Genomic DNA, 18,869 nt, shown 5'->3' with positions numbered 1-18,869 from the left:
TTTTGTGGAAAGCTCCTTCCCATGCCCAAACATGTGCTGGTGCTGTATCACATCTCAGCCATGGACACCTCAAAATAACATTTTAACTAGGAGACAGTGGTGGGGACTAAGGGAAAATCCTGAGCATGAGAAGCAGCATGCAGGAACTTTATCAGCTGAGAAAGGAGACTCCAGGCTGCAGCCACAGAGCTTTCCTCCATGTTCAGCAGTACCGTTATTCTTAGAGGGAAATTGTAAGATTGGCAGGGATGGTAAGGATTAGCTTAAACATGAATATCACATTCTATACACTTAGAAAAACCTAGTGAGAATATATGTTAATGTTTTATGTAACTTTTTAGATGCAACTAGTGGATTTCCAGATATAGTGCCCATCCATCTGGTTATTTAATCTGAGAAGGAAATATTCTCCTGTACTTGTGAATAGTTTCCAACTTTTGTTTTGCATGAGACCTGATGCAGTTTCTGACTCTGAGCTTCACATCATCTTGTTCTTTTCTGGAAGCCAAATAAACCCGCCCCATAAAGCACTGAGCCCAGTGACTTGAGGTTTGCATTGCGTCAGTACTTTCCTTGCTGCTTCATGGGCTGGCTCCAGCCTTTCCATTTAGCTGCTGCATTTTATTGAGAGCAGCGCTCTTCAGTCAGGATTGGGAATGGCAGCTGCCACTTAACATGTGTTGGAAGTTATTTCCAGGCTCATTCAGCTGCATGGGGAGAGCTCTGTTAGGGAAACTCCACTTGCTTCGCATAGGATAGGTCTCTGCTCATAAAAACCCAGCAGCTTCGTGCTTTGCTCCTCAGCTGACACGTGAGCTTGACAAATACATCATTAAGGACTGCTGTAGCTGAGGTTTTCAACTACTGCACTTAGGGCCAAGATGGAGCTTTTAACTATTTAAATTGTCATAGACACATTCTAAGCCCATTTGCACTGTCAGGGTCACTTTTGCCTGTCTCACAGGGGCAGGGTCTTTGGCTATGGACTGAAGGGAGCAGAAGGCACTCACCAGAGGTCATCTCCAGTCCCTCTTCCCTGGGAGAACCAGGCTGCACTTCAGCTCCAGCCCCTTCCACAAGACCAAGGAAGGAGGCCTGCTGTGCACAATCATCCATTGGTGATGAGGATATCAAAAGTCCTACAAGAAGAACCTTGTTAAACTATAAACCTAAACTTTGTCCTCTACCGTACGGGTCAGAGTACACAGTAAATATCTAAGGTATGTGCCAAAAGTGCCATTTAACACCTCTTATGACCAGCCACTTGATTTCTAAATGTCCCCTCGCCTTTTCATGTTGTTATTTTATTGTGCTTTAAACTTTCTTCTATTTTAGAGTGACAGCATGAAAGCCAGAGTACCTCACCTGACCAAGCATTAGTCATATGGCTGCTGTCTTAATTGACAGCAGAGATTAAAAGAATAAAATACACAAAGACATCTTACTGAAGTGTATATAAAAATAAAAAAAACCCAAACACTTTTATGCAAAAAAGCCCCACATTACTGTCCACTAATTATTATGTCTGCAAATGGATAAATGGGGAAGCTTTCTGCGATTGAAGTGCCCTAAATTAACTTTTGAAATGAGGTATACAGCTGAAAGTTTATTTTTATTTCTAAATGTATTTCCTCTACAAAAATACAGCTGAACAATACATTTTGTTAATAAAGTCTGATAAAAATATTCTGAATTTTTTGATTTATAATACTATTGACACAAACAATTGAGTATATTTATTAAGAAGGAAGATGACAAAATAGCAGTTGTTGTTGCTGTAAAGTACTTGAAATGGAAGAACTCTCTCCCTGTCCATTAGGCCTCAGCAATCTTCCCCATCCTGAGTTTTTCATGGAACTGCATCCAGGAGGCTGTGCTCTCCAGCTGACAGATTGATTTGAGACTGGTGCCTGCAGCAGACACGGCCCTCAGCGAAACCAGAGCTGCTCCACCACCATGGAGGCAGCAGTGAAAGCTTGTAGGCAGCAGTGAAAGGGCAAAGACTCACTTTTATTACACCTTTTGCGATAATTATTAAAAGCCTCAATGGAATCTGTATCGTACAGTGAATTCTGGGTAAAAAACGAGAGTAGTATTTGAGAGAACTCTCTTTCCCTCTTGCTATCTGTACTGTACTTGCCCCCAAGATTACTCGATGCCATGGTTTAACCCTGGCTGGCAACTCAGCCCCACACAGACGCTGCTCACTCCCCCACAGTGAGAATCAGAAAAGCGAGAAAACTCACGGTTCGAGACAAAGACAGATTACTGGGTAAAGCAGAAGCTGTGCACACAAGCAAAGCAACTCATTCACCACTTCCCATGGGCAGGGAGGTGGTGTTCAGCCATCCCCAGGAAAGCCAGGCTAACAGTGACTTGGGAAGACAAGCACCACCACATCTCCCCCTTTCTCCTTCTTCCCCCAGCTCTATATGCTGAGCAAGACACTGCATGGTATGTGATATCCCTTGGGCCAGTTGGAGTCATCTATCCTGGCTGCGTGCTTCCCAACTCCATGTGTGTACCCTGGCACTCCCCAGGGTGTGAGAGGCAGAAGAGGCCTTGTCTCTGTGTGAGCCCTGCTCAGCCCCAGCCAAATCCAGCATACCTGAGAAATGGCTGCCAAAGAGGAAGAGCCGCATCTGGCACAACCTCCACACTTTGGCATAAGCAAATTCCAAGTGCAGTAGCCATGCCTGTGCTGTGCTGCAGTTATGGCAAGAAGCTTACAGCACTCTGCTTGGTGGCAGTGACTACTTTTGGCTTTGGTCAAACAAATAATTTGGAATTAATACAACATGAGGAGTGCATGTTTCCAAAGGGCAAAGATAACAGGGTATAAACCCCTAATTGCTAAAAAAAAAAAAAAACAAACCCAAACTGCTGGAACAGTCTTATCTATACATTATCCAGTAATAAAATAGCTGTTCAGATACTTCAGGTGTTATTTAGAGTTGAAAGCCATTTTCTCTTTAATTTCACCATGTGTTTCACTGATACTACTGATATAAAAATCTTCTAGTTTTAATTATAAATAATATGTGTCTGCAGAGTAGTTTCAGTTGATTGTCGTCAAGGTCTCTGTAAAAGAAAAGCACAGACCTTCACTACATCGCTACAGGGGTGCCCACAAGTTTGCAGGGTACGAATTTGTGCTTTCTGCTGAAGGGTCTCCGTGCCTTTCCAATAAATCTTTCAGTTCTATAGCCTCTCCAGTTCTTTCTACATAGATTTTAATACAAAGGCAATAAAGTTGCTTTGTTACAGAACTAGATACAAGAAAAATAATTAAGAAAAAGTAACTATTTGAATACAGCTTTAATACAAAAAAATTATATTATCTATTAATCAAGTTAACTGATGATAAAAGCAGTTAGGTTTTTTTCCTTTTTGGCCCTAAAATTCTGATCTGGTTGCAGCTGTGTATTAGGATACAGGTCCCTTGGCAGACTGGGCTTTAGAGAGGAGTTCCTCACATCCAGGGTTCCCATCCTTCCCAAACTCTGCCAAGAATATTTGGGTCTGTCGCTTGATCGATGAGGCATCTCACTTGGGTCTCCTCTGAAAGTCCGTCCTCTGGCTCTTTGGCTCTGATATCGTGACTGGCATTACCACGAGCCACAGCTGCAAAATCTTTGTAACAAGGTAACTTCTCATGGCCCAGGCGTAGTTCATCACTGAAATTGAGAACACAAAAATAAGCTCTTACTGAAAGAAATGAGCAAAAAATCTGAGATGGGTTTTTAAATACAAAACAGCACTCGAAAAATAAATCTGCCTGAATTGAGATCAAGATGTGGAGACTGCTGAAGAGCTGCAGAAGGCTTGGACAGCAAAGACTGGTGATGTGAGGTATCTTTTACAAGCGGGTATTTACCATGAATATGTCAATCTTGTCGGAGGTCTCTAGGTGAAAGAAGGATGCAGAAGTTCACATCCAAGCTGTTGATCTCCTTACCTGCCCTCCTGATTTGTGCCTGTAACAAGTATTTTTGCTGCCTCATCCATTTCAGCCTTGACCGCAAAAGGGACTCCTCCCAAGTCCTGCACTTTTCAATATTTGTATGGTTTTAAAACAGGCTTGCTTTCTTTGCTTTTTTGTCTTTCCCTTGATTAATCCAAAATGTCTTTTTAAAAGAGGATGGAAGGGATTAATTGTACTTTTAACTGAACTTTAGAGACATTCTGGCTTGAGCCAGACTTGACTAGACCGACATAAATAACCTGAAAATGCCGTCAGATTTGAATGTGATGTTTTTGGGAAGCAGCTTACCTCCATGCCTCCCCTACAGCTGGTTCAGGTTCCATTTCAAGTAATCCTTCAGCAGAAGCATATATTGATTTAAATATTATCCCTAGCCTAAAAGCCATGGAGTCAAAAATAAGGAACAGTGGGCTGAGCAGTGTGAGATTAAGCAGGCTGACAGGGTGGGGAGATGTGTCTTGCCAGGAGCAGTAAAACTGCTCAGAGGCCTGAGCTGGAGCAAGAAAACTTGTGGGGAGATCTGGTGTTTTGGCTGGCAAGGTGATTCAGAAAGCTTGTACATGGACCAAAATGATTCTGACAGAAGGTTTGTTGAAATATTGCCCTGTCTCTTCTCTTTTCGTAGCCACTATTCTATCCAAAGGGAACAAAATCTGACACAGGAGCCTGCCAAAGCTCTTAGTGGAGCAGTTTAAAGCAAAAGGAGAGCATCTTACCAAGTGATTATTGCTGGATTGGCACCTGTAAGCTTTCTTCTGACATAGTTGACTTTTTGCAAAGGGTACCAGTTTACTTCAGATGTGTTTATTTCCTTAATCCACGTGCCTCCTTTTTTCAGCTGTCTTTCTTCAAAGTTCTAAAGAGAAAACAAATTTGCCCTATTTGTCATAAATCATACACTTAAAAAAGACTTTTAAGCTGCCACATCATAGTAAGTCAAGCCAGTAACTCTTAACTGTATAGGCAGTGGAGGACAAAGTAGTGAGATAATATTTAGCTTGCCTATGACTTAAATTTAATTTACAACTGAAGTTACTGAAGTGCAACTAGCTTCAGTTTTCTCTGTAATTATTAATTTGATATATACAGTGCTGATGTAAATTTAAGAAGCTCAATGCAAACAGTTGGAAATATTTATGCTGCTGCCATAACTGACATAACATGATCAACAGACACCCACTTCTTTAGGATTATCATTCAGATAACAAATAGTACACTGATAACACAGACATATGCTACTATTCTTTGTGCATCAACATGGAATTCTGTCATTTTAAATACTTTTAAGTTCAATTTCTCTGAGAATTTAAAAGAACTATGAAAGATAAAAGGAGCACTGTGAGTGCACATCTAGAAATACTTCCTTTTTGATCAGTTTTATTCTTAGTACAGTTTAAGAATTTTCACATGAAGAAAGAGGAAAGAGGAAAAAACCCACCTTCCAGTCCAAAGAAGGCTCCTTTACAAATACATCCATTGTGCTGATAAGGAGATCTGGATCAGAACGATAAGCCCTTAGGGCATGTACCATCACACTGTAAATGAGTCCCCACTCTTTCACTGGCATCATCAAATTAACAAACTGGCGAGTCAGGCGAAAAGGCATCAACTCTGGCACACCCAGAAACTAGCAAAGGGGAAGGACAGTCAAAACAAAACAAGAAATAAGAAGCCTTGGAATAGAAGGATTAGAAAGGAGCATTTTGTTCTTTTAAGCTTTGGAACCCTCTTTGTCACTTAACTGAAAATAAGGTGCAAAACAGTAGAACTGGACCAAGTTGTGACACCAAACTCTAGTCATGAATATTTAGTGATAGCAGTTGAAAACATGGCCGAACTATGCAAAACCTCACCATATCAGCTGTGAAACTCTACTTGTCTGAGAATATCTGACACAGAGATTTTATTCAATTAACTAGAAATAACTTGTAAAGATTGCACCATTTTGCACCAGAATGATGGGCACTGAAAAGCGTCAAATTTAGTACTGAGAATACACGTGTAAATGCATATAATAAATGTGAGAGCTGTAACAAATTAATTAGAAAACAAATACCTGTGTGGCCGCACCAAATGCATATCCAAAGTCTATTCCCACCATGCCACCTGTCTCCTTGTTAATCATGAAGTTGGAGAGATGTCTGTCTCCAATACCAAGTATCCAGTGGCTGATGCACATCAGTGCGTGGGAGCTGGCAAAATGGGACCGCAGGGACAGGAAGGCTTCAGGAGATGTGCTCATTTTCACAAAGGCTCGCCTGAACGAAACAGAACTCGCTTGTTGAACACAGATAAACACCAACATCTGTTTCATAAGGTGCAGTCACTGACAGCGCGCTTACCGCAGCAGGTCTTCTGGAACACTGCTTTCCCTGCTTCTGAAAGACATAACTGCTTCTTTACGGCTTGCGTTACTGCAAAGTAATGAAGGAATACTGTTAGCCATTGAAATAACAGCCCACTGCATGTGAAATGTAAAGTTGGGACCAAAATCATCAAATATTCTAAAGTTCTCTGTGAATCACAGGGATTTTCTCTGTCCAACTTGAGCAGATGCTTGGGCTCCAAGGCTGCCTACATCACTGCATAATTAGGAACAAGACACCTAGAAAATAAAGTTGAAGAGCAGCATCTGCTTCAAGACACTTTCTTAAGGAAGCGAGCAAGCTTCTGGAAGCATTTTTGTACTCCAGTGAGATTTTTGGCAATTCTAACCTCCTCCTGCAGAGCATCTCCAGTAAGACAGAGCAGTAGAATGAGCAAAAATCAAATCTAGCCATCATAATATAAAACACAGATCATGTTTTTTTTTCCTGGAATTTCTACAACTCTGTGTGTGTGCACACTCTAGCTTCTATTGTTTTACATGCAGTCCTCTTTTAAATCCTACCTGTACATAGCATGGTATCGAGAGATGCCTTGTGCTTTCCCACTCATCTTGGACAGCCACTCAGAATAGGTAGCACGAGGTCCTTTTTTGCTAGGAACAAAAAAAAAAAAAAAAAGAAAAAAAGCACTGATGATTCCCTGATGATCTTACCACTCTGTACTGGAATATCATCTGCAGGCAGTGTGCTGCTCTGACCCATGAGATTTTTATGCAAAGGAAGAGTCAGGAAGCTACAGACTACATTAATTTTAGTCTTGCTCTGGAAATGAAGCTTAAGCAGTCAGTGCATATGCTGATCCATCCACCTCCTTCCCCCCAGCTTTGAAAACACTTCAGTCATATCTGATGGAAGATTAGACATCTCAAAGGTGCTAATTTGTCAATAGGGACTGTGAAAATTAGATGCTGCCTTGAGAAGAAAGACCCAAAATAATTTCTCCAGGGAGGGAAAGATATTTTTAACACAGTCTCCTACTCACTTGAGACGCATTATGTAGCCCACCACAGTACATGCTACTGTATGTCCATCCAAAATGGTATGGAATGCAGGAAGGCAGTTTTATCTCCTCCCTGTGTACAAGGGGGAGGAATGGGGGCCTGAACTTAGGGTATTAATCCATATGAAGTCAGTATTCATTAGTTGCACTGCTTATAGAATATATAGCACCTGTCTCCTCTCTTCCTCCCAAAGCATGTTTTGAGATAGAGATATTTTTTTCCATTTAAGAAGCATTTATCGTTTATAGACTGCATAGCCCATCAATTGGGGACAAAGAAAAGGACTTCAAAACTTCAGAAAGTTATTCTCTCTACTCCAATCAAAATATTGCCAGTAAATTCATCAGGATTTTCCTTTTCAAATGCTGTCATTTCAACAAAGCTCAATATAAAATGTCTTATTTCTCTTGATTGAATAACACATGGGAAAACATTTAAAGTCTATATACAACAATAAAATAAAGTTAATTTTTTTTCCTATAAATTATGACCTATTTTTAGAGAGACATTGATCTTCCACATTTAGCATATTAGGAATGTCCTCCCTTTGTGAGATGGTCCCATGTGAGTTCCCTCCACTTTCCCAGTCAGTGAACTGAGCTCAATATAATGCCACTGCTGTTCACAAAAGTGAACCCGGCAGCAGTAATTAAGGAACTAAACTGCTCACAAATCAAATAACTGTAGAAATAAAGACTCTTTGGAGTCCAACCTCCACGCTGGAAGTTCCTCCAACCTGCCCCATAAACGTTAACTAGTAAAAATAAACAGTGACAACAACACTTTGACAAACTCAGAGGTTATGTAACCAAGAACAATGTTTGTAAGTTAAACCACATTTCAAAATTCCAGGACAGAAACAGGCTGAAATGATAGAATTAAATCAATTTTACAAATATTCAACCTCCAATTACAATCACGAGAAAGCAACATAATTTATTCAAACCCAGCATTTGCATAAAGTCAGAGAGCGTGCTCTTTTACAGTTGTGCTTTGTACATTTGCTGCCAATTTGCACACCCCCACCACTGACTCACTGCTGAACCCAGGCTCTGAAAAGCTCTGTCTCTGCTCCCTTCCCCTGCCCCCCACTGACCTAAGTCCATTTCCTGCCTGATCAAATCAAGAGCTCAAAATCCTTGGCTTGTAAAATCAATCTGCTGATAAGGAAATGGTGATGATAATGACGTCATATATGATTATAATTATAAGCTTCTTGTTTAAACAAGTTGGGTGGAGGATATGCCAGGTACAATGGCACTCATTAAACAAACAGTTGCCAATTACTAATTTGGGTCAGGAAGTACAAACTGCCTCCTTGCTCATAGGTGCTTTTATTTCATTATTTAAAGAGAAAAGAAAAAAAAAAGAAAATTCTGCCACTAGACTGTCAGTTATCCAAAAACCCATTAGTAGTGGTCTATATTAGAGCAGACAGCTAAACCAAGCATCACCTGTTATAGCTGATATCTTCCTCTTCAGACATGCTATTTTTCAGGAATTCTTTTAAGGTACAAGTATTTTCCAGCCACTTGATGAGTCCCAGTCTAGAACAAAACAATTCAAAGAAGAACTTTAGAAGAACACCATGTTCTAGTGCCTGCTAAAAGAAGGTTAAAAGCTACCAATTTAAATATACTCTGAAAAACAGTTTCCAGACAAAGTAATTTCAATGTTGTTTAAAAGGAAAAGGAAATAAAAATAAACTAAGCCAAGACAGAAAACACTCTGAACCTGAACCTGGCACACAAAAATCTCACTTTCCGACATCCCAACAGTAATAGATGTTAACACAAGGATTTCTGTCCTTTCAAGATAAAGGCCTACCTTGTTGTCATGGGGATGACCTGGTAAGTTTTTAACTGCATATTTCTTTGGCTGCATGTAGCATCTTGGGAAAGGATAGTGTTCATTACATCAAACAGCTGCTCAATACGTTGGTCTTGCCGCAGGTCTTCACCACCTTTGACAAGAAAAGGATACTCCTGCTCATCGCTGCCTCGGATTGTTATACGTTTTGGCTTCCTCAAGGATTCCATTACTCTTATCTTGGAAAAAGACAGGAAAAAGCAAAATATTTGTGATAGGAGAATTGGTTTTACAGAATGCTCACTGAAATCAAGCACATCTGTCATCCCTAGATGACATACTCAACTACTACTAGAAAAACATTGCCCACTTATATACCTTCCTTTATGTGCTGCAAGATGCGCTCACAATCAAGGACCCTGCTATTGTCACATTCTTCAAATGAACACAGATTTATATCACACAGGATTTTGACTCAGTCTTAAAAACATACCCTTTCATCAAATCCAGAAATTTTTGCATGGTACTCTGGCAGTGGTTTCCCTTTTCCATCGTACTGACCTGCAGTGGTAGTGGAGAAAAAACATTAGAGTGAAATTACATAGACTGTTTTTATTTCTATTTTAAAGTGTGTACAAGAACAGAACAAACAGAACACATAAATATTTTATCAAATTTATCAAACGTAATGATAACTAAGAATATTTTAAAATGCATAAAAATCCAACATATGCATAGTATGATTTTATCTGTGAATAACTAATACTTTTTCCTCATTTAGCTGTTAGAATTGAAGCTCTTAATAGTTTTAGAGGACACAACCTTTTCTGAACTAGATTTAAACATATATTAGATTCATATATCAGATTTTCTGGAGTTAGACATTTAGAAAAATACTAAGTTCTTAGGTAAGAGATACAATTTTAGATATAATTTTAAAAATCAGGACTACAGCTTAAGAACAGATTTAAGAGAGTGAACGGAGCTATTTCAGATACGGCCAGGTAAGGCATAAGGCCGGAAAGAAGGGCCTTATAGCCAATATAAGGAGTAGAGCTCAAGAGTCGCAACTTTCTTGTGAGGGGCAGTTCACCATTGACACTGAAGGGGAACATACCAGGAACCTCTAATTCATTCCTCAAGAACTCAGCTTTGAAGTCACTCATCCACGGTGAACATTCTTTCAGGTTTCCAGGTTCTTTATGGGTTTTGTACATTTTTGAGAGGAGAGAAGTTGCAATTGTATCAAAGTCACTAGTCCTCATATCCAACAGTTCTGAACCACCTCTGCCAAAATGACGGTCGAAGTCCTTCCCAAAAGCCTAAGAATCATTTATAGAAAGGAGTGCTGTTCACACAGTGCTAGACACCACAAAAGAACATCAGAACAGTACCTTCTTATCAAACACACAGCTTCATCTGAGCTTCAAAAAAATATATCAATAGTCCTTCCACTCCAGTTCCTTTTTTTTTCTCTGTTATTTCTAGTTTGACAGAACCTTTTCACTGCCTGTTTGGTAGACCCACCAACTATCATCAACAGAAATATCTATATTTTATCAGCTCAGTAATATCATGTCAGAATTAGCTTATCTCTTTTTTACCTCTTCTAGCTGCAGTTGGATTCTGATGGACCAAATCAATAATGCTGCTCATTAAACTTAATACATATACCTCAAATGCTTACAAAAATTTAGGATCAACTAGTGAAACATTAATATAAAATACCTAAAGAGGGCCCACAAGAAAACTGGAGAGGGAGTTTTTACAAGGGCATGCCATGACAGGATAAGAGGCAATGGCTTTAAACTGGAAGAGGGCTGGTTTAGATTAGATATTAGGAGGAAACTCTCCACTGTGAGGGTGGTGAGACAGTGGAACAGGTTTGTTCAGAGAAGTTGTGGATGCCCCATCCCTAAAAGTGTTCAAGGCCAGGCTGGATGGGGCTCTGAGCAACTTGGTCTATTGGAAGGCAGGCAGGAGGCTTGGAACTAGATGATCTTTAAGGTCCCTTCCAACCCAAACCATTCCATGAAATGTTTGAATTTTTATTTACTATCAGATTTATTATTAATGATCTGCTTTGCAAAAATTTTGGTCATAAAATGCATAGAACCATATTTTAAAGTATTACAAGTATCTTGATAAAGGAAAAGTGGAAAGACATTTCACACTGGTTCATTTAATAAACAAAATATTATCTACAAGTAGTTAACTGAATTCTTGTGCTCACAGTGAAGGTTTAGAAAAAACAGATGTTCCCTCTTAGACCTGGTATTAATAGCTTGGAAAGATATGTAAGCTCACTTGTTTTTTTTTCAATGTCTGATCATTTTTTCCCAAACTACGAAGGACACAGTTCCTTCACTGAAGTAAAAGAAAATACAAAAAAATCATCCTTCTGAAGAGACTACTACAGTCAACAACATCTTTATCACTAAATCTATTTCCAGATGAACACCTGATTGCTTTCTCTGTTCTGTTCTTCGACTTCTTTTAAAATTCAAGGCAGCAAATAGTCAATAGCCTCAACACTGTATTTTAATTAATACAATCCATCATCAGTGTTTAATTAATGCATGACTGGAATTTAGTATCAAAAAAAGCAAGATTCTTATTGTTTAAGTTACAACTGAAATTGTACATAAATCATAGACATAAAGATTATGAGCCAGAAATACTCCACACAGTAGGGCAATTTTATGTGTCAGTCAAGAGAAAACTTGTTTTTCCCCCAGCAAGGATGCTAAAAATGATATAGTTATTCTCATAGTACACTTTGTTTCTTCATAATAATGCATCATGAGAGCAATGAATTCAGAGTCTGTGCACCATCACCCTGACCCTCTTCTGCAGCTGCTCTCTGTGGGAATACTGCTCTCTCTTCCCTTTTAAGAGGGCAACAACCCTGCTACCCCTCTCCAGCACCTCTGTTGTGCTTCTCTCCCACAGCACACCACTACTTGCAGCATCCTCTGATACCGCACATTTCAGCTTTTCGAAGAGCCGTGGACTGTTTTGGTTTAAGTCAGCCTTTGTGATCATGCCTGCTAGGCCCCTTGCTGTGCTTGCACCCTGGAGAGATAGCTCAACACAGAGCTGCTCCCCTCTCTCTACCCCCACCCCTGACAGCAGCACATCCTGCACATTCTTTTCCCCTATTCTTTAAGTTTAAAGTCATTATCATCAAAGACCTAGCTTATCTCACAGCAACAGATTCAAAGGGCTAGTGTGCCCCTAACCTCCCAATTGCCCTTTCTGCTGCTGTTTCACCTCACCTCCTCCCAACTCCACCTTACTCTCATCCTCCACCTTTCCCCGCTCATGAGGAAGGAACCTCCCTAGAGACACCCAGGTTAGTTTATCTAATGCTAATGTGACATAAGAATGGCCACATGGGAGAGAGCTGGATCCACCCAGCCCTGGCCACGGGGCTGTGCACACACATTACAAGCATACAGTTGGGGTGCTCCTTCTACAGCAGTATCACTCTCCTGGCCTCCAGCAACTCGCAGCTCAGGGATTTCTGGACCCAGAAGTGTGCATTTGTATGTAAAAGCTCTCAAAGCATTTTCCCCCTCCTGTGCTATTGCCTACTTGCTATTTGAACCCATGAAAGCATCCATAACACCCCGCAGATAGAGTTCAGCACTTAAGTGTGTAATGAATGAGGAAACACCTCTCACTGTTTTGAACCTGCCACTTCCATAGAATATTTACCTCAGGCTTGGCACTCCTGATAGAATCATAGAATCATTAAGGTTGGAAAAGACCTTTCAGTTCCTCAAGTTCAGCCCTCAGTCAACCTAGCACCACTGGTGTTGGGAATGATGTTAAGAGCTTTATTGCATCTGGCATCACTGTGTCTTTTCCAACTGGAGGAATGCTAAAGTTGCTTGGAGGTTACTCTGTACCTCTGATTATTTTTGCCACTGTGAACCTCATCCAATTTTATTGTATCTGTGTTGAGAACTGCAGATGAGGACTACAGTGTTCTAGAAGCAAGAGTCAGTCATTGCTATGCCAATGTATAAATCCATGTTTAATTCTCTATTCTTAATAATGACAGTCACTTTTCTTTCTTGACTGCCCTTGAGTATTTACAGCTGATGTTTTCAAAGAACTATCACAAATTAAGATTTTGTTCTTGAATTGCAATAGTCAGCTCTATCCTGAAGAATTTTTTTATAAATGAAACCAGGGTAATTATGTTTTTTGCTACATGTATCACTTCATTTTCTACACTAATTTTCACTATTTTAGAACTCAGTCTAATTTTTTGAAGTCTTTTCCCTAATTCTTTATAGTTGTAACTCTTCTGTATTACTTACCCTAAGTAACTTACTATCAGCACCAAATTTAAGTAGCATAATATAGCAAAACTCCCTAAGGTGCTCATAAATCTTTGGCAGCAGGGAACAAAAAACAAGGCCAGATTTCCACAGCTGATCAGAGAGGCTCAGGTCCTAAGAACCTGGCAGCATGCAGGACAGAAGAGGCACAAGCTGAGTAAGAGGGAACATTTAGCCCTGCAGGGCAGTCAGAAGTGAAAACTGAACTATGTTAAGTCAGTGGCTTCTAGCAAAAAAATCCCAGTCCTGTACTCCTGACTTGATCAAGTTTCATCAAGTCTTGCAGCTCTAGTAAAAACTGTGATCTGATTCCCTCTTTTGACCTTCTAATGTCTTCTAAAAAAGTACATGATGCCAACACTACTCATCAATCACACAAACCTGAATAAACCTTTTCCTTAGCAATCCAAGCCCAGGAGCCTCCAAATTTCCCAAATTCTTGTACATTCCTTCGTACATTTCCTTAAGCTTCTTTTTGTTTCTCTGAGCTTTTGCCAACTCATTTTTGACATCCTCAACCCAATCCTGCAAACAGAAGGAAACAGATGAGTACTGAGAAGAGTTTTAGTGACCCTTGCTCTTCAGCAAGCCACTCAGATTGCACTGGGGTTACTGTACTAATAAGTCCATCATTACTATGCGTCTTTCTTTTGAGAATCAAAAGAGCAATCCAAAGACTATGTAAATACTTCCCTTGCATTCTGTGTCTTGATAAAATGCTTTTGTTTTATTACGATAATTATGTTTACCACCATAGCCTCTACCACAAACTAAGAAAGCCTCTAGGGGGCCAGGAGTACCAAACTCAAGACAAGAATCCTTTGGACAAAGGGGTCAGAACATACACAAGAATGCCCAGCAGGGAGCAGGAAAAGGGCATATGAACACACGTAATCAAACACAAGTAGTCCAAAATTATAGAGATGACCACAAATGATAATTCTGTAATGGTTTCAGAACGATTAAGGAAGACTGACTGTGGGGCAGGGCACCAGACCCCGAAGGAGAAAGCTGACAAGGGGTAGTGCAGAACAGCCAGTTGGCACAAGGGAGGGAGACCATCGCCAGTGAAAGCTGCTGACAGCACCCCAACATCATCATGATGAGTTGATTCTGGGTTGAACCACTTCCTGTGGCTGTGGTGTCAACTGAACTGTGCCAGGCTCCACCCAGCACTCGCTCTTCTAAACCCTTCTAAAGAGGGTGAGGAATGAAGGGGAAGGGGAGAAATAAAAAAAACACACTTGACCTTAAAAACCATTACAGGATTAGAGAGCTGCTCCAGCGAGCGAACAAAATCTTGAACGACTCCTCCTCTATCCAACTTATTCTTGATCCTTTAAAAGAAAAAAAAAAAATGCATTACAACACAACAGGAACTACCATCATCACTTACCTTGCAGATAAGCAGTGATCTAGACAGTCTGCTACACATAAGAATCTGGTAAAATAATTTATGTGTAGGTAGGAATAACTCTCTCAGAATTCTCTCTTTGGCTGCATGACTGTTTATATGTTGACTGAACATGCCACACAACTCCCAATTTTTTAATTAAGCATCCTACTAAGAAAATAGGAATTCGGTGGGTAAGTGGAAAGCACGCTTGAAATAGAAACAGGCATTGACCAGACTACACATCCTGTTGTGACAGTTACTGAAGGGTGATACTGTCTGTGAAGCACAAGATTTTATCTTCTATTTTAAGCAAACAAATTCAGAAAATATATCAGAGATTTGGGAAAAAAAAAAAAAAAGGCAAAAAAGGCACCCAAAATTTTAATAGTGGTTCTATAGCACTGTGTGATGGAAGCTGACTTTTGCCTGGGGATTAATTTGGGTGTTATTGCATGGCAAAATGGGCAAGGGAGGGCTTGCAGACGGTGCATGTCACACAATGAATAAACAGAGAAGAATACAACCCAGAGTTGTCATTCCCCAAGAAAACATGCATCCATTTTGTTGCTCCCTGTGAAGTCTGGTATGAGCATCTATTCTATTTAAACATATCTGCTTTCTCTTGGTATTAGAAAAATTGTAAATTTCCAAGCAAACTTCATTTCTGATGGGTACCAACTTACTGCTTTAGTCTACTATAGTAAGAGTGTACTCATACACCAGATTTCTCTTCTACCTCAGCAGAGCAGAAGAAGGAACAAAAAATTCTGACTACCATAGAATTACAACAAAAAAGGGGTTGCTTCTCTGTGGTCTTTTTGTTTTATCTTGGAAAGATTCTAACTTCCCACAGCCTGGGGGGACCCAGCACTTCATAAAGTATTCAGTCCCCCAACCTAAGTATGTCTAACACTGATAGAACTGATGTACTGCATTTTTCTGTGCCTTTAATGTGCATGGAACTACCCTTGTGCTCACTAAAGAAAAGAGTTTGATTAGGTGTCCACTCTGGAACAAAAAAAACATACAAAAGAGCTACTCCAATGGCAAATTCACCTTTCTACAAACTCCTTGTTCTTACAGCCGGTTGCAGTATCTTTGAAGCAGTAACTTTCACTGCTGATCATGAAAGGGTAGACGATTGCCTGGGGATAGGTATTTGCAATCTCTTCCACAGTATGTTGTATGGCTACTGCTTCATCCTTGTCAAGTAGTGCCATCATCTGGCTAATCCAACCAATGAATTGCCAACAGGGAACCGAAGAAAGCTGCAAAAACACAGACACACTGCTTTCAACTTTGGTCCTCCTTGAAAATACCAAACATAGCAAACAAACAAAACCGCTCCTTGGCGCAGCCTGACAGAGAGAAACACATGAAAAGGACTTAGAGAGCGTCAACTAGGTTGCTCAAAACATCCCCCAATGAAGCACATTTAATTATTATTATTATTACTACTACTACTAACACCACCACAGCTGCTTAACAGATTTTCCATTATAAAGATTTGCAGCTTGTTTGATAAGTATGAGGTTTTACACTCAAACTTGTGGCTTTTCTGTCTGAGTGCACTATAATAACTTTTAATCATCCCATACAAGCAACTCAAAAATCTGAACGAACTCAGCTCAAACACCATTGGACTGAAGTCTTCTTTTGAGTAAAAAATGCCAGGAAAGGGAACACTGGAGCTTCTACCACAAGTTTTGTCCTTCATTCAACTTTAAAAACCTCTAATAGAATTTAAGATCAGATTGCCAGTATATATTTCACAGAAAGACAGGTGATGGGATAAATAAATGCCTGGTGAACTCCCTTTCTGGGTGAGATTCTTCAGCTGGATCAGTTGTCAGGTGCTGTCTGAACCACCGGTGTTTAACTGTGGCCACACCTTGTACACCTCACCCACTTCTGCTACTTTTTCAGTTCCCTGGGATAACTAACTCCTGTGTTCTTCCTCTGACAGCGCCTGTTGCTTTGTGAGCACCAGCACAATGACACAGGCTTGAAAAGGCAGGCAGGCCAAGGCAGGAACAGGCATGAGTCACAGAGAAGGGAGAAGGTCTCAGCTTATCTGTCCCATGACAGAAGGGAAGGCTCATGATATCCTGCCATGGAACAGCAACGGAGGGATAGGCTGTAGAAGGAAGGAAGGAACAAAGGAAGTGGGAAATACAAAGGAGGACAAAGCTGTAGTAAGCTCTGAAGTGAAGGACAGAGAAATGTGGGAGACATGGAAGGAGTCTGGAAAAGCTGCTGGCTTTCTGCATGCAAGAAACTCAGCCTACAGGAATAAGACACATTCCTCACCCTAACTCTAACCACCTTTGTCAGCCCATTTAGATTCTTCTGAAGATACAAAAAAAAGGCAAAACACACCATAGTTTTTCTCCAGCAACTCTCAAGTTAACATTTGGAATCAGGATAATGATAAAAAGTTAAGCTTTTAAGGAAAAAGTTTCTGTCCATATGAATTAGACTCAGGAAGTTAGAGAAAAGACAAGGAACAATGACGGGATAAATTTTATCTGATTTACCTGAAGCAAAACTTACCAGTCTAACCTCTCTATCCATCCAACCTCCACCCCCACTTTTTAAATTTGATTTATAGCAACGTTTGCTGCCAGAAAAATGGAAGCAACTAACCTCTCGTGTCACTAGACCCAATGTCTCTGCTGGATATCTTTCAATTATTTGTAGCAGTCTAGGAAATCTCAGCCTGGCTTCTCTGGAATTCAGTTTTAAAGCTTTTATCATTTTCTCCACCATAATAGCTGGGAATTGCTGCAGATCCGCAGTGTTACTTTCTGCCAAGAGACATTAAACAAGAATTATCAGAAACACCATCACTTGTTCCATGTGTTTGATCATCTGAAACATTCATCTTTGCAATTTGGTATTTTTTCAAGTGTATTTTGTATTTTTACTTTGTTCTTCTTCCCATCTGTTTGAACTGCACACATCTGCAACACATGTACTTGGGGACTGAAAGGATTAGCTTTATCAGGAAGATGCATCAGTGCTGGTATCTTGCCTGCTTTAAATACAAGGCTGCTGTGGTCTGGAAGGAACAAGGGAAGCATCTGCTGGATATATTTCTCACCAATGAGAGGGAGACTACAAGTGATTCACTAGTACCAAAGGTAGCAGCAGTAGAGGAGGTGAAAAAAGGAATATAAATACTGCTGAACTCGAGGACAAACTGTTCCATTTAAATTCAAGCTGTGTTGCTCGGGGAGATCACCTGGGTGTCACAAAAGCCCTCGTATCACAGAGAAATACACCTCACAAGGCTTAGTAAAAACCCTGACTAACCAAGCGAGCCTTCTTCTTCCCTACGCAGGAACTGGTCACAGAAACCGATCAGTGTCATGTACGCATCGATAACTCCCACCACGTCTACGTGTTCCATGGAGTGGGACTGCAACTCCTCTTCAGACTTCCTCACAGCATGGCTGAAACACTGAAAAGCCTTCTTGTTCAGACCCGCCAATACCTGAAATTCAATCATAAGAGCAAAAAAACACACACATAAGCAAGTAGCACTGAAAAACTCTCTCTCTGAAACTGGAGCTTCACTGCAAGTCTTAAGTGGATAAAACAACTGTTTTGAGATGTTTTGAGCAGCTGATAAAATGAGGAAAAAAATAAGGATGTTATTTCTAGCAGTAAATTACAGAACTTTAATGTTCACAATTGTCAATGGAAATAAATAAACCACACTTTTAATTTGAACTAGTCCTTGGACATGTTAAGTGGAATTTCTAAACTGCAAAAAAAGTTAATGTTATTAGTGTTTTTGGAAACAGTTAACAGAGAACTAAATAAAACTTCGGGTTTTTCCTATTAAGACATATCTGCAACATCTGCATAACAGCTACACTTGGAATTTGTGTTAAAAAACCATGTATCAAACTATTATGAACCGCATGTCTTTTT

General features: G+C 40.1%; 1 protein-coding gene across 2 annotated transcripts in view; it reads right to left on the bottom strand.

Annotated features, from left to right (window-relative positions):
* Nucleotides 1-2,588: 2,588 nt before the first annotated feature.
* PRKDC (protein kinase, DNA-activated, catalytic subunit) overlaps nucleotides 2,589-18,869 on the bottom strand; it is an 85,465-nt gene continuing 69,184 nt past the window's right edge. For both annotated transcript variants that reach the window (XM_027890210.1, XM_027890211.1), the window contains 15 exons: nucleotides 18,246-18,426; nucleotides 17,577-17,737; nucleotides 15,987-16,198; nucleotides 14,784-14,871; nucleotides 13,916-14,059; nucleotides 10,300-10,504; nucleotides 9,676-9,743; nucleotides 9,201-9,421; nucleotides 8,828-8,920; nucleotides 6,876-6,965; nucleotides 6,328-6,399; nucleotides 6,042-6,243; nucleotides 5,424-5,612; nucleotides 4,702-4,841; nucleotides 2,589-3,677 (listed from right to left, as the gene is read on the bottom strand). In XM_027890210.1, the coding sequence (XP_027746011.1) occupies nucleotides 3,473-3,677; nucleotides 4,702-4,841; nucleotides 5,424-5,612; nucleotides 6,042-6,243; nucleotides 6,328-6,399; nucleotides 6,876-6,965; nucleotides 8,828-8,920; nucleotides 9,201-9,421; nucleotides 9,676-9,743; nucleotides 10,300-10,504; nucleotides 13,916-14,059; nucleotides 14,784-14,871; nucleotides 15,987-16,198; nucleotides 17,577-17,737; nucleotides 18,246-18,426 (2,271 nt within the window). In that variant the 3' untranslated portion in view covers nucleotides 2,589-3,472. The remainder of the gene's footprint in view (nucleotides 3,678-4,701; nucleotides 4,842-5,423; nucleotides 5,613-6,041; nucleotides 6,244-6,327; nucleotides 6,400-6,875; nucleotides 6,966-8,827; nucleotides 8,921-9,200; nucleotides 9,422-9,675; nucleotides 9,744-10,299; nucleotides 10,505-13,915; nucleotides 14,060-14,783; nucleotides 14,872-15,986; nucleotides 16,199-17,576; nucleotides 17,738-18,245; nucleotides 18,427-18,869) is intronic.

The sequence above is a fragment of the Empidonax traillii genome, unplaced genomic scaffold (genome assembly GCF_003031625.1).
Source record: "Empidonax traillii isolate 1590-97213 ecotype Southwest subspecies unplaced genomic scaffold, ASM303162v1 scaffold281:size1424471, whole genome shotgun sequence".
Lineage (NCBI taxonomy): Eukaryota > Metazoa > Chordata > Aves > Passeriformes > Tyrannidae > Empidonax > Empidonax traillii.
Note: the sequence above shows the minus strand (reverse complement) of the source record. Positions and strands in the feature narration are given on the sequence as shown.